Raw genomic sequence first — 13,336 nt, forward strand, 5'->3', positions numbered from 1 at the left:
TGGAGCCAGACAAGGGTGGTCCATGCAGGGGGTGCAAAGTTAGCTCTACAACAACCAAGAGCTCATGTTAATTCCACAGCCCTCTCTCCAGTCAGGCAAGGGAAACTGCATGAGAATTCATACTCCCTTTTCTTCACCATGAACTCATTGTGGTGAGTAAATCAGGGATGAGCATTCACCTGAACCAACTCATGATCTCTCTTTAGATAAATACTGTGCACTTATGTCATGAATGTTAGCTGTGATTTCTTTTTTTCTATTTTATTTAATATGGACATTTGCCCTTTAGAAATTATGTTGAATAGTTGAATTTTTCCCTTTGAGCACAACTTTTCTTTTAGCTGCTCTAAATGAGAACTATTCTTCAACAACATCACATACTGCTTTTCTTCTGAATCTGAATAGAATTTGCCTCTGGGATTTATGGTTATTGTCAATCATGCTGTCCTGGAGACACCCTTAACACTGAGATTAGCTATCTCTGGATCCCAGTCCAACCCTGTTTCCACACCACTGATGTCTCCTCTTTCACTGTAGCTGCCCACTCTTCTCATTCTCCAACATCTAGAGAAAGGATAACCCCGAGTCAGGGCAAGACTGTGCTGCTCATGGAGGCAGTCTATGACCCTGAGATCATTTTTGCTGCCTCATTCTTGTTGGGTGTTCCAGAACAGCAACCACCACCAGAACTTTGTGCAATGGTGGGAATGTTGTTGTCCATCTTGTCCAATCTGGTAGCTACTGGCCACATGGCTACTGAGCATGTGAACTGTGGTTACTGTCACTGTGGAACAGAATATTTTATTTTATTCCATTCTATTCTCTCTCTATATATATTTTTTACTTACACCTAAAGAACTACATAGAACTAGTGTATTGGATAGCACAGCAATCTAGACACCAGTAGGTTTACCAAATAACAGTCTGAGGTAGGTGAGCTCTTAGTCTATATTTCTTCCCTGTAATAGATTTCCTCTCAAATGGCTTTTGGAATTAATAGGCCCCTTCCAGTTTGTCTTTAGGATTATATTCAACAACAACAACAGCATTATTTGATCAAAAATATCACCACAGAGAGAAGAGAATGAACAAAATAAAGTTTTATTTGAACTGTGCTGGTCACTGTCCAAGTTTATATCTAAGCCATTTCATAAACAGTGCCATAACTACAGTCCACCAGGGCCACCGCACATGCCACAGGTCTCTGTTCCTAAGCACTGCTTGTTGCTTTGCAACAGAGAACGGACCATCACTCAGTATGTCTGTGGGCTACAGCTAATAGCTACCCTGTTAGTGTCATAGGCATACACATCTAATCAGAGAGAAGCAAGCACGGTTGTGATCCACAGTAGGTGTTGAGTACCCCAGACACCCCTTGAACACCTACACAACTGCAAGGCACCATATAACATGGGGTATAGATAAGGAAAACCTTTCCCTGTTCCCAAGAACCCAGCTCAGCAGGCTGCTGTCACCTGTACTCCATCCCATTGGCCCCTGCATGCTTAGCTAATAAATAATCAACGTAATGATTTGCAACCTAATGATTGATACCATCTTGTTAATGTTAGATGACTTAAGGCATACTTAAAAAAGAGAGAGAGAGACTTGTTTCAGAGTTACAAGTCTCATTCTTGGAACATACCAACCACAGAAAAAAGGATGGGCAGTTTTCAAGGATCCATATCTAGCCAAATTAGTGCCGTAATGAGGAGTCACCTGAGTTTTCATTGGCTTCCCTCCCTGAACATCCCACATATTTGGGGCATGTTAACTTCCTACCAAGAGGCATCCAAGGTGGAAAGGGAAAACTTTCCACTTCACAGCTTAGAGAAACAATACATGAATGGTTCTAGAACTAAAATCAGCACATTCATACCATCAATTTTAAGAGTTAGATTTTATTATACATAAACCAAGGGAAATAGAAATATATACCCCCCACAAAAAAAGGATGCTACAAGCTTGAAAGTTCTCAAGATAGCTATATTTAGACAGAGGTATAAACATTGCCAATATGGATTCCCCAATATGCCAAACATTAAAAATGTACCCTCTGACCATCTTCATATTTTTTCATAAGCAGAGGCACAAAAGATTCTCACAATTCTAAATGTTACAAAGAGCATGTGCATGTAAATCCACATACTACATGTGTGTATTTGTACATTCTTCCAAAATATAAAAGTACAAAAATAAAATTTCTGCCTTTTGTATCTGGGGAAAAAAACATGATTGCTTCTAGTTCTCAGTCATCTGAGCAGGCACATGTTACCAGGCTTTTCCTCTTCCTGTGCTGCCAGGAGGTACACAGAAATGGAGATGACAGTGATTTTCATTCCAGGAAACCAAATCCAGGACAAGGGGAAACAAAAGCTAAGCATGTCTCATAGTACCTCTTCATAGGTTCTCAGCAGTAAGAAGGCAGGGCTTAGCACAGACTTCACACAGGGGCAGTATGGGTTATGCTCTGGGAGAGGACTGCTTCTGACACAGTAGGAAATGAGCAAATCTGAGAACTACATTCTGGAAGGACAGTTAAGGGTATAGGCACTGGGTCTTGATTAGAGGTCATCACTGAGAGGCAGCTTGCTTGTCTTTGTACTTCTGGTAAGCACTCAGGATTTCTGTGATGACACTGGGGTCCTCCAGGGTGGTCGTGTCCCCCAGATCCTGACTTCTGCCTGTGATTATCTTCCTCAGGAGCCTCCGCATGACTTTTCCAGACCGAGTTTTTGGAAGACGCTTCACTACCTGGCAAGGAAGAGGTACAGCATTCAAGTTTGGGTGGCACCCAGACTCCCAGCAGTATCCAATTGTGTTGGGATAGGAAAGGTTCTGCCCCAGGGATGACACACTCACTAGGGACTCAGGAATGAATGACTGAGCTGCCAGAACAAACCTAGAGAACACGAAGGCCTGTGTTCTCTTTTTTTTTCTTCCCACAGTTTGGACATAAATTAATATCAACCCAAAGGTCAGGATCAACCATATGTTAGGGGTTTTGCTGAAGCCCTTCTTCAGGCAGGGTCTGCCCATACTCACGTCTGCCTCACTGACGATACCTCTGTCTCCCATTTGCTATATTACTGACAGGTCCCCAGTAGCAACAGAACCATGCATATGCCATGGCAACTGGTCTCCATCCACTGACCCAGGCCAAGGTTGCTTTTTGCTGACGTAAGAGGTAAGAGCTACTATAGAGAGAATGTTGTCTTGTTCAGTGTTTGAAAATTTAGCATTTAACATTTTCAAACAATCATGACCCCCTTAATGTCAACAGGAATATGCTAAGAGCTGTGTTTTGAACTTATTTAACAGTAATCCATCTTTGAGAGGGGTGAGTTCACCTATGGGAGTTCAGGTCTCCCTGAAACTCTGTTCCAGTCCAACAGCTTGAATTTGTGTAATACCAGATGAGCCCGGGGCCACTCCTACCTCCACGGATCTGCTCTGAACCAATGAAGACTGTGGGGAAAATGTTAATAAAGGAGTGGAAACCTAATGGGACTGGAAAGGTGGCCCCACTCTTCCCCAGACCTGACTCCCAACATAGACTCCCTCAGATAGGGGTATGGCGTGTTTTCTGCACTGACGCCAGATGTGTTCGGAAACCAGATGTGTTCGGAAACCGTGTGTGTGTATGTATTCATATATCTATATATAGACATATAGATACATATATAGATGTATGTATATATATTCAAAGTGCTGAATGGAACAATCTGCAGCTAAGAATACTCTATCCAGGAAGGCTGTGACTTAGAACAGAATAAGATATAAAGAGTTTCCCAGACAAAAACTAAAGGAGTTTGTGACCACTAAACCCACCCTGCAAGAAATATTAAAAGGGACTCTTTTTAAAAATTCTTTATTTAAATTTAATTTGGTTAACATATACTGTATCATTAGTTATACCAAGGTAGAATTTCGTGATTCATCAGTTGCATATAACAGCCAGTGCTTACTACATCAAGTGCCCTCCTAAATGCCCATCACCCTGTTACACATTCCCCCTACCCACCTCCCCTCCAGCAACCCTCAGTTTGTTTCCTAGAGATCAGTATCTCTTATAGTTTTCTTCCCCCTCTTACCTTCATTTTATATTTTTTCTTTCCCTTCCACTAAGTTTCTCTGTTTTGTTTCTTAAATGGCACATATAAGTGAAATCATGTGGTGTTTGTCTTTATTTGACTGACCTTTTTTGCTTAGCAGAGTACCCTCCAGTTCCATCAACATCACTGCAAATGGCAAGATTTCATTCTTTTTGATGGCTGAGTAATATTCCAGTGTGTGTGTGCATGTGTGTGTGTACATACACACCACTTCTTTATCCATTCATCTATTGATGAACACCTGGGCTCTTTCCATAGTTTGGCTGTTGTGGACACTGCTGCCATAAACATTGCAGTGCATGTGCCCCTTCAAATCACTATATTTGTATCATTTGGATAAATACATAATAGTACAATTGCTGGATTGTAGGGTAGTTCTATTTTTAACTTTAAAAGGGACTCTTTGAGCACAAAGGAGAAACCAAATGTGACAAAGACAAAAAATTATCAGAGAAAATCTCTAGACACAATGACAAAACAAGTAATAAAATGGCAATAAATATGTGTCTATCAATAATTACTCTGAATCACGGCACCTGGGTGGCTCAGTCAGTTAAGCATCTGCCTTGGCCTCAGGTCACGAGCTCAGGGTTCTGGGACTGAGCCCTGCTTTAGGCTCCCTGCTCAGCAGGGAGTCTGCTTCTCTCTCTTCCTCTGCCCCTCCCCCCACTCCTGCATGTTCTCTCTCTCTCTCAAATAAATAAATGAAAGCAATAATAATTACTCTGATTTTAAACAGACCAAACACTCCAATCAAAACGTGCATGGTGCCAAAATGGATAAAAAAAGAGATCTATCTATATGCTGCTAATAAGAGACTCATTCTAGACTTAAAGACACTTGCAGATTGAAAGTGAGGGGGTGAAGAAACATCTAGTAATACTTATCTTGGACAAAATACTTATCTTGGACAAACAAAGATTGTAACAAGAGACAAAGAAGAACACTATATGAGCATAAAGGGGATTTCCAATAAGAAGATAAACAATTGTAAATACTTACGTCCACAACATGGAAGCACCCAAGTATTTATTAAAAAATAACAAAGATAAAGGACCTAATTGATAACAATACAATAATAGTAGGTGACTTTAACATCCCACATACACCAATAGATAGATCATCTAAACAGAAAATCAATAATGGAATAGTGGCTTTGAATGACACACTAGACCAGACGGACTTAACAGATATATTCAGAACATTCCATCCTAAAACAGCAGAATACACATTCTTTTCTTTTTTTTTTAAAGATTTTATTTATTTATTTGACAGAGATCATAAATAGGCAGAAAGGCAGGCAGAGAGAGGAGGAAACAGGCTCCCCACTGAGCAGACAGCTCAATGCAGGGCTTGATCCCAAGACCCTGAGATCACGACCTGAGCTGAAGGCAGAGGCTAAATCCACTGAGCCACCCAGGTGCCCCCACATTCTTTTTAAGTGAACATGAAACATTCTCCAGAATAGATCACCTATTAGGTCACAAAACAGGCCTCAACAAACACAAAAAACTGAAATCATACAATGCACATTTTTTTTTAAATCATAACTCTATGAGAGATCAACCACAAGGAAAACTTTGGAAAAATCACTGATACATGGAAGTTAAACAGCATGCTATGAAACAATGAATGGGTCAACCAGGAAATCAAAGGAAAAATAAAACATAGAAACAAATGAAAATGAAAACACAACAGTACAAAACCTCTGGGATACTGCAAAGGCAGTCTTAAGAGGGAAGTATCTAACAATACAGACCTACATTAAGAACAAAAATCCCCGGTGCCTGGGTGGCTCAGTGGGTTAAAGCCTCTGCCTTCAGCTCAGGTCATGATCCCAGGGTCCTGGGATCCAGCCCCACATCGGGCTCTCTGTTCAGCAGGGAGCCTGCTTCCCCCCCACCTCTCTGCCTGCCTCTCTGACTAACTGTGATCTCTTTCTGTCAAATAAATAAATAAAAGTTGGGTATTCGTCCTTTCTGATGGAGGCATAATACTCCATAGTGTATATGGACCACATCTTCCTTTTGTAGCAACATGGACGGGACTGGAAGAGATTATGCTGAGTGAAATAAGTCAAGCAGAGAGAGTCAATCATATGGTTTCACTTATTTGTGGAGGATAACAAATAGCATGGAGGACATGGGGAGATAGAGAGGAGAAGGGAGTTGGGGGAAATTGGAAGGGGAGGTGAACCATGAGAGACTACAGACTCTGAAAAACAATCTGAGGGTTTTGAAGGGGCAGGAGGTGGGAGGTCGGGGTACCAGGTGGTGGGTATCATAGAGGGCATGGATTGCATGGAGCACTGGGTGTGGTGCAAAAATAATGAATACTGTTTTGCTTAAAATAAAAAAAAATTATAAATCAATCAATCAATCAATAAAATCTTTAAAAAAAAAGAAACAAAATTCTCAAATAAACAACCTAACTTTAAACCCAAAGAAGCTAAAGAAAGAACAACAAATGAAGCCTAAATCCAGCAAAAGGAAGGAAATAATAAAGATCACAGGAAAAATAAATTATATAGAAAATTAAAAAAAATACTAGGACACAAACTGAGGGTTTCAGACAGGAAGGGTTCAGGGGCTGGGTTAACCAGGTGATGAGTACTACGGAGAGCATGTGTGGTGATGAGCACTGGGTGCTATACCCAATTAATTGTTGAATACTACATTAAAAATTAATGATGTACTATATGTTATCTCACTGAACATAATAAAAACAAAACAAAACACTAGGAGAGGTCAATGAAACCAAGAGCTGTCTCTTTGAAAAAATAAAACTGATAAACTTCTGGCCAACCAAAAAGAAAAGACAAAGGACCCAAATAAAATCACAAATGATAGAGGAGAAATAACAACGAACACCACAGAAAGAAAACAATATTATAATATCATGGAAAGCTATATGCCAACAAATTGGACAAACAGAATAAAAGGATAAATTTCTAGAATCATATGAATTACCAAAATTGAAGCAGGAAAAATAGAAAACTTAAACAGACTGGTCACCAGCAAAGAATTGAGTCTGTAATAAAAAATCTCTCAACAAACAAAAGTCAAGGCCCAGACAGCTTTACAGGCAAATTCTACCAAACATTTAAAGAAGAGTTCATACCTATTCTTCCCAAATCATTCCATAAAATATAAAAGGAAGGAAAACTTCCAAAACCAGGTAAAGATTCCACTAAACTTACTGTCTGACATTTTAGCCAGGCTGCAGTGTGGCTGCTGTTTTCTGAGCTTCACCATGCTGCCCAAGGACAAGAAGAAGAAAGATGCTGGGAAGTCAGCCAAAAAAGATAAAGACCGATTGAGCAAATCCAGAAGTGAGGCCAGAAAAAAGGGGTCCAAAGACAAAGTTTGGGACAAGCTCAATAACCTGGTCTTGCTTGAAAAAGTGACATATGACAATCTCTATAAGCAAGTTCCCAACTATAAGCTTATAACTCCTGCTGTTGTCTCTGGGAGACTGACGATTCAAGGTTTCCTGGCCGCCAGGGCAGTTGTTCGGGGGATCCTTAGTAAAGGACTCATTAAAATCTTGTTTCAAAGCACAGAACTCAAGTAATTTACACCAGAAATACCAAGGGTGGAGATGCCCCTGCTGCTGGTAAACATGCATGAACAGATCCCACCAACTGTACATTTTGGAAAATAAAACTTTATTAAATCCAAAGAGAAAAAAGAACTCTACTAAAAAAGAGAACTAAAGGTCAATATGCCTGGTGAACATAGATGTAAAAATTCTCAATAAAAAACTAGCAAACAATACATTTAAAAAATCATTCACCATTATCAAGTAGGATTTATTCCTATGTTGCAAGGGTGGTATAATATTTGCAAATCAATGTGATATACCATATTAATAAAAGAAAGGATAAAAAACATGATTTCAATAGGTATAGAAAGAGTATCTGACAAAATACAGTACATTCATGAGAAAAAACCCTCAACAAAGTAGGGTTAGAGGGAACAGACCTCAACACTATAAAGCCCCCCCCCCCCAAAACTCACAGCTAATATCATCCTCAGTGGGGAAAAACTAAGAGCTTTTCCTTTACAGCCAAGAACAAGACAGGGATGTCCATTCTCACCAGTGTTACTCAACATAGTACTACAAGTCCTAGCCATAGCAATCACACAAAAACAAATAAAAGGCATTCAAATCAGCAAGGAGGAAATAAAATTTTCACTATTTGCAGATGACATGATACTCTATGTAGAAAACCCAAAAGACTCCAACAAAAAACTGCAAGAACTGATAAATGAATTCAGTAGTCACAGAATACAAAATCAAAATACAGAAATCTGTTTCATTTCTATCCATCAATAATGAAGCAGCAGAAAGAGAAATTAAAGAATCAATTGCATTTACTACTGCACCAAAACCAGAAAGATATTTAGGAATAAACCTAACCAAAAAGGTTTGAAGATGTGTACTGTGAAAACTATAAAACACTGATGAAAGAAGCTGCAGATGACACAAAGAAATGGAAATATATTCAAAATGGATTAAAGACCTAAATATGAGTCCTGAAACCATAAAAATCCAAGAGGAGAACACAGAGAGTAACCTCTTTGACATAAGCCATAGAACTTCTTTCTAGATAGGTCTCCTGAGGCAAAGAAAAGAAAAGCAAAAATAAACTATTTGGACTTCATCAAAATAAAAACTTTTGCACCAGGGAGAGCCTGACTCCAATGCCCCCCTAGAATGTGTCATCCCCTGCCCCATATATTCTTTCTCTCTGGTACATATTAACTCTTATTTTATCTTTTCATGTTCTATATGCTGTTTATTATTTGTTTTAAATAATATTACTTGTTTCCAGTTGGAAAAAAAAGGCAACCTACTGAATGGGAGATGTTTCACAAATGACATATCTGATAAAGTGTTAGTATCCAAAATTTATAAAGAGCTTATCAAATTCAACACCCAGAAAACAATCCAATTTAAAAAATGGGCAGAAGACATGAACAGACATTTTTGCAAAGAAGACAATACAGATGGCCAATAGATACATGAAAAGATGTTTGACACCACTCATCATCAGGGAAATACAAATCAACACTACAATGAGGTATCACCTATACCTGTCAGAATGGCTTACCTCAACAACTCACGAAACAACAGATGTTGGCAAGGATGTGGAGAAAGGGGCACTTTCTTATACTGTTGGTGGAAATGCAAACTGGTACAACCACTCTGGAAAACTGTATAAAGGCTCCTCAAATTTAAAAATAGAATAACCCTACAATCTAGCAGTCATACTAGTAGGTATTTACACAAAGAATCCAAAAACACTAATTTGAAGGGGTATATGTACCCTGATATTTGTAGCAGCATTATCTACAATAGCCAAACTATGGAAGGAGCCCAAGTGTCCATTGACTGATGAACGGATAAAGAAGATGTGATATCCATCCATCTGTCTGTCCATCCATCCATCCATCCATCCAATGGAGTACTACCCAGCCATAAAAAAGAATGAAATCTTACCACCGACAACAATAAGGATGGAGCCAGAGAATATAGTGCTAAGCAAAAATAACTCAGAGAAAGACAAATACAATATGATTTCAATCATATGTGGAATTTAAGAAACAAAATATATGAGCAAAAGGGAAAGACAGAGAGAGATGTGAACCAAGAAACAGACTTAATTATAGAGAACATACTAATGGTTACCAGAGGGGAGGTGGGCAGGGGTGGGTTATGTAGGTGATGGAGATTAAGAAGTGTACTGGTTATGGGGAGTACCAGGTGATGTATGGAAGTGTCTAATCACTACATTGTACATCAGAAACTAATATTACATTGTATGTTAACTAAATGGAATTTAAACAAAAACATGTAAAAGATACATATGTAAAATCTCTGATTTTCTTCGCCACCCAGCCCTGCTCCTATAACTGGCCTCCGCATGCCAGAGTAAGAGAGCACCTAATCCTCCCCAGCATGATCCTGTGGACAGGTGAGCTTTGTAAACATTGGCTGTGAGGTCTTCTGGCCTCACCCGCTCTCTGAGGATGCAGCAACTCACCTTCCCCACCTGTTTCCCAGGCTAACCTCCATTTTGCTGCTGATGGAAGGGCTCACTGTTGGCTGTTACTTGTGGGAGTAGAGAAGGAGGCTTACAACACAGTGCCAGCGCACCAGAGGGCCAGGTGCCACTCACCAGAATCTGATCGGGCACGGCGTACTTGGCGATCTTGGTGGCCACTGCAGATCTGAGCTCCTTCAACACGGCGTCTGTGTCACCTGTGTCATCCTTCAACACGATGAAGGCAAATGCAACTGAAAGGAGTCAAAGGTTTGGGGTGGGTTCAACCATGAACCATCTCCCAAGGCAGAGCATTGTACACAAGTCATCATATATCTTAAGGAACTATAAATCATGTATTGGTGACCTGTAACAGCTTCTTCCTTTAGCTCTAAAGATGCATTTCCATTTCATCCAAAGTGGAAAGCGATTCTTTTTTTTTTTTCTTCTCAAAGTGGAAGCGATTCTAAGAGCTCTTATGAGCAGCCCAGTGAAGTCAATATGTAGATGAGAGCTCCCTTCAGCTCTGGTGTTGACTGGAAGGGGATGTCACCTTGGAGGTGTGACTTAACCTCTCCTGCTACACTTGTGCCTGTTAAGTAGCCCATAATGTGGGTTCACAGGAGACGTACTACCTAATCCTTTGACATGGTGCATGAGAACATAGCACGTACCACTTTGGGTATGTGTCCAAAATGGTGGGCCCTAGCCACAGTAGCTATTTAAATGTAAATGAAATTAAGGTTAACATGTAGTTCCTGGGTGGCATGGGCCATCTGTAGCTTGTAGCTACTGTCCTGGACAGCGAGCTCCATCCTGGCTGGAAGCTTGGCTGGGCGGTGCTGACCAACCCATATTTTACCAGAAACACTAGGTTTCATTTGTCAATAGCCTACCATGTTCCAGAAAGGATTAACAGTGGTTCTCACAGGACTTTACATTTCTTTTCAATCCACCTGGGATAATCTTGCATATGTGAGACACAGAGATTGAATTCCATTGTTTCTCCACATGAGCCATCCCAGCAGCACTGTGAACAGTCTATCTTCCCTCAAGGACCTACAGTGCCCCTTGCATACATGAAGTGCCTGCATACATTCAGCCTGTGTATACTTGCACTAATCCAATCCCATCTTAATTAATTCTCTCCATGGCACACACCACCTAACCTATTATGTAGTTTCCTCATTGCTTGTTTTTACTCCCTATTGTCTGTCTCTCCCCTCCACACCTTGACCCTCCAGCGTGTAAGCTCTGTGAGGCAGGGACTTCTGTTCCTCGCCAAGTCTGGGTCCTAATCAGACAAGACCAGATCAGGAACTCTCATCAGCCAGACCACGTGCAAACATAGGAAGTGGGAATAAAGAGGTAACCAATAGATATTGCTGTTGTTCATGTATTATGAATGCATAGGTGCTCAAATGCGTCAGAAATCAGAAAAATGTGTATCATCATAAGCATGATACAGACATTCTCCCCAGCAGCCTGATGGATAGTAGAAGGCCTACTGATCCCAGAGTGACTTGGGCTGTGGCTTCTGTTAATGGGGATGCAAGCTGACCCAAGGCCTCTGAGTCTCACATGAGAGGACCTGTTTCTATCCCCTCCCTCCTTTCCTTCCTACCCCTGACTGCTCTCATGCATTCCAGTCTCCTGCTAAGGAAGAAGCCAGCCTCATGGACATATGCTTCCCAGGGAAAGTGAAAAATGAGTTTTCAAGTGTTCAAAGAGGATGCCTGGGTGGGTCAATCTCTTAAGTGTCTGCCTTCTGCCCAGGTCATGATCCCAAGATTCTGGGATCAAGTCCTGCATTGGGCCCCTTGCTCAGCAGGGAGCCTGCTTCTCCCATTGCCTGTCACTCCCCCTACTTGTGCTCTCAATCTCTTTCTCTTTCCTTCCCTCTTTCCCTCTGTCTCTCTGATAAGTAAATAAAGTCGTTTTTTAAAAAGTGTTTACATGAATATTAAATTTTACAGTGGGTCAATTTAGATAAGGTATTTGAGTAGTTAATGGAACTGTAGCACACAAATGTGGCGGGAAGGCTGATGACCCCACGGCATGCTGAAACAGAGGATGCCCCTGACAGCAAGTGGGCAAGAGTGCCAGGGTGCTTGGCCAGGCAGTGCAGGATGGCCTGCCCAGCAGTGTGGCATATAGTCAGCAAGCATCCAGGTCACACCAGGCCAAGTGAGTGTGACCACCATGCACTGGGCATTACAATACTCAGGTGACCCTGCCCCTGCCCAGACCCACCCACTTAGACACTGGGAGACTTTAGAATAAGGGGTGTCTTCAAATAAAGACTATTCTGGTTATCATTCAGTAGCTGCAGTGGGAACCACAGGTTAGATTCTTCCAAAAAGAATCCCAGAGCTGTACAAGGGCCCACACCAGGGCCTGTCTTGTCTGCCAGCCCCCAGAGCAGCTGCCTGGGGCACTGTGCCTGAGCACGTGCAAGGAGATGCTGTGAGCAGGACTGTGTATTTCATGGGCACCCTCCATAAAATGAGCTGCCATGCACACGTGGACAGAGGAGGAAACTCCCAAGATCAGCAGGGGCCCACTAGGTCCTAGCTCCTGTGGGTGTGTGCCCTTAAAGGACAGCAGAACTAAGACATTTCAGAAATCGGACCCTTGTCTAACATACATGCTATCAAGTATCCTCACCAAAAGTCTTTACCTGGGACAGAAGAAAGAAACAGCTTGATGCATACAAAACCCCGACCACGCATTCCCAGAGTACATTCCTTTTACAAAGTGCAACAGTGTGTGTGAGACCAGGAATGAGGAGCACCTTTGGTGGGCACTCACCTTCTCCTTTGATGTCATGGGGATAGCCAATGACAGCGGTCTCTGGCACAGCAGGATGGTTAGCCTATTTAGAACACAAAACAAAACATGCAGATGAACCAGCTGCCTGAGTTAGCACATAGGTCAATCCAAGGCCTCCCGGAGCTACCCAAGCAAAGGAGGCCCAACTGTGCTCACCATCGCGTCCTCGATCTCTGCAGTCCCCAGCCTGTGGCCGCTGATGTTGATGACGTCGTCCATCCGCCCTGTGATCTGGTAGTAGCCACCTTCTGTCCGGTATGCCCCATCACCAGTGAAGTAGTGGCCTGCACCACAGTGGGGTGCAGAGGTATTCAGAGGTATGCAGAGGTATTCAGCAGCA

General features: G+C 41.6%; 1 protein-coding gene and 1 pseudogene across 3 annotated transcripts in view; one reads left to right on the plus strand and one right to left on the minus strand.

Annotated features, from left to right (window-relative positions):
- Positions 1-1,881: 1,881 nt before the first annotated feature.
- ACSS1 (acyl-CoA synthetase short chain family member 1) overlaps positions 1,882-13,336 on the minus strand; it is a 60,662-nt gene continuing 49,207 nt past the window's right edge. For all 3 annotated transcript variants that reach the window (XM_045078476.1, XM_045078475.1, XM_045078477.1), the window contains 4 exons: positions 13,153-13,280; positions 12,976-13,039; positions 10,300-10,418; positions 1,882-2,754 (listed from right to left, as the gene is read on the minus strand). In XM_045078476.1, the coding sequence (XP_044934411.1) occupies positions 2,575-2,754; positions 10,300-10,418; positions 12,976-13,039; positions 13,153-13,280 (491 nt within the window). In that variant the 3' untranslated portion in view covers positions 1,882-2,574. The remainder of the gene's footprint in view (positions 2,755-10,299; positions 10,419-12,975; positions 13,040-13,152; positions 13,281-13,336) is intronic.
- LOC123391606 lies at positions 7,368-7,744 on the plus strand (annotated as a pseudogene).

Source organism: Mustela putorius, unplaced genomic scaffold (genome assembly GCF_011764305.1).
Source record: "Mustela putorius furo isolate JIRA1106 unplaced genomic scaffold, ASM1176430v1.1 tig00000253_pilon_pilon_pilon, whole genome shotgun sequence".
Taxonomy (NCBI): domain Eukaryota; kingdom Metazoa; phylum Chordata; class Mammalia; order Carnivora; family Mustelidae; genus Mustela; species Mustela putorius.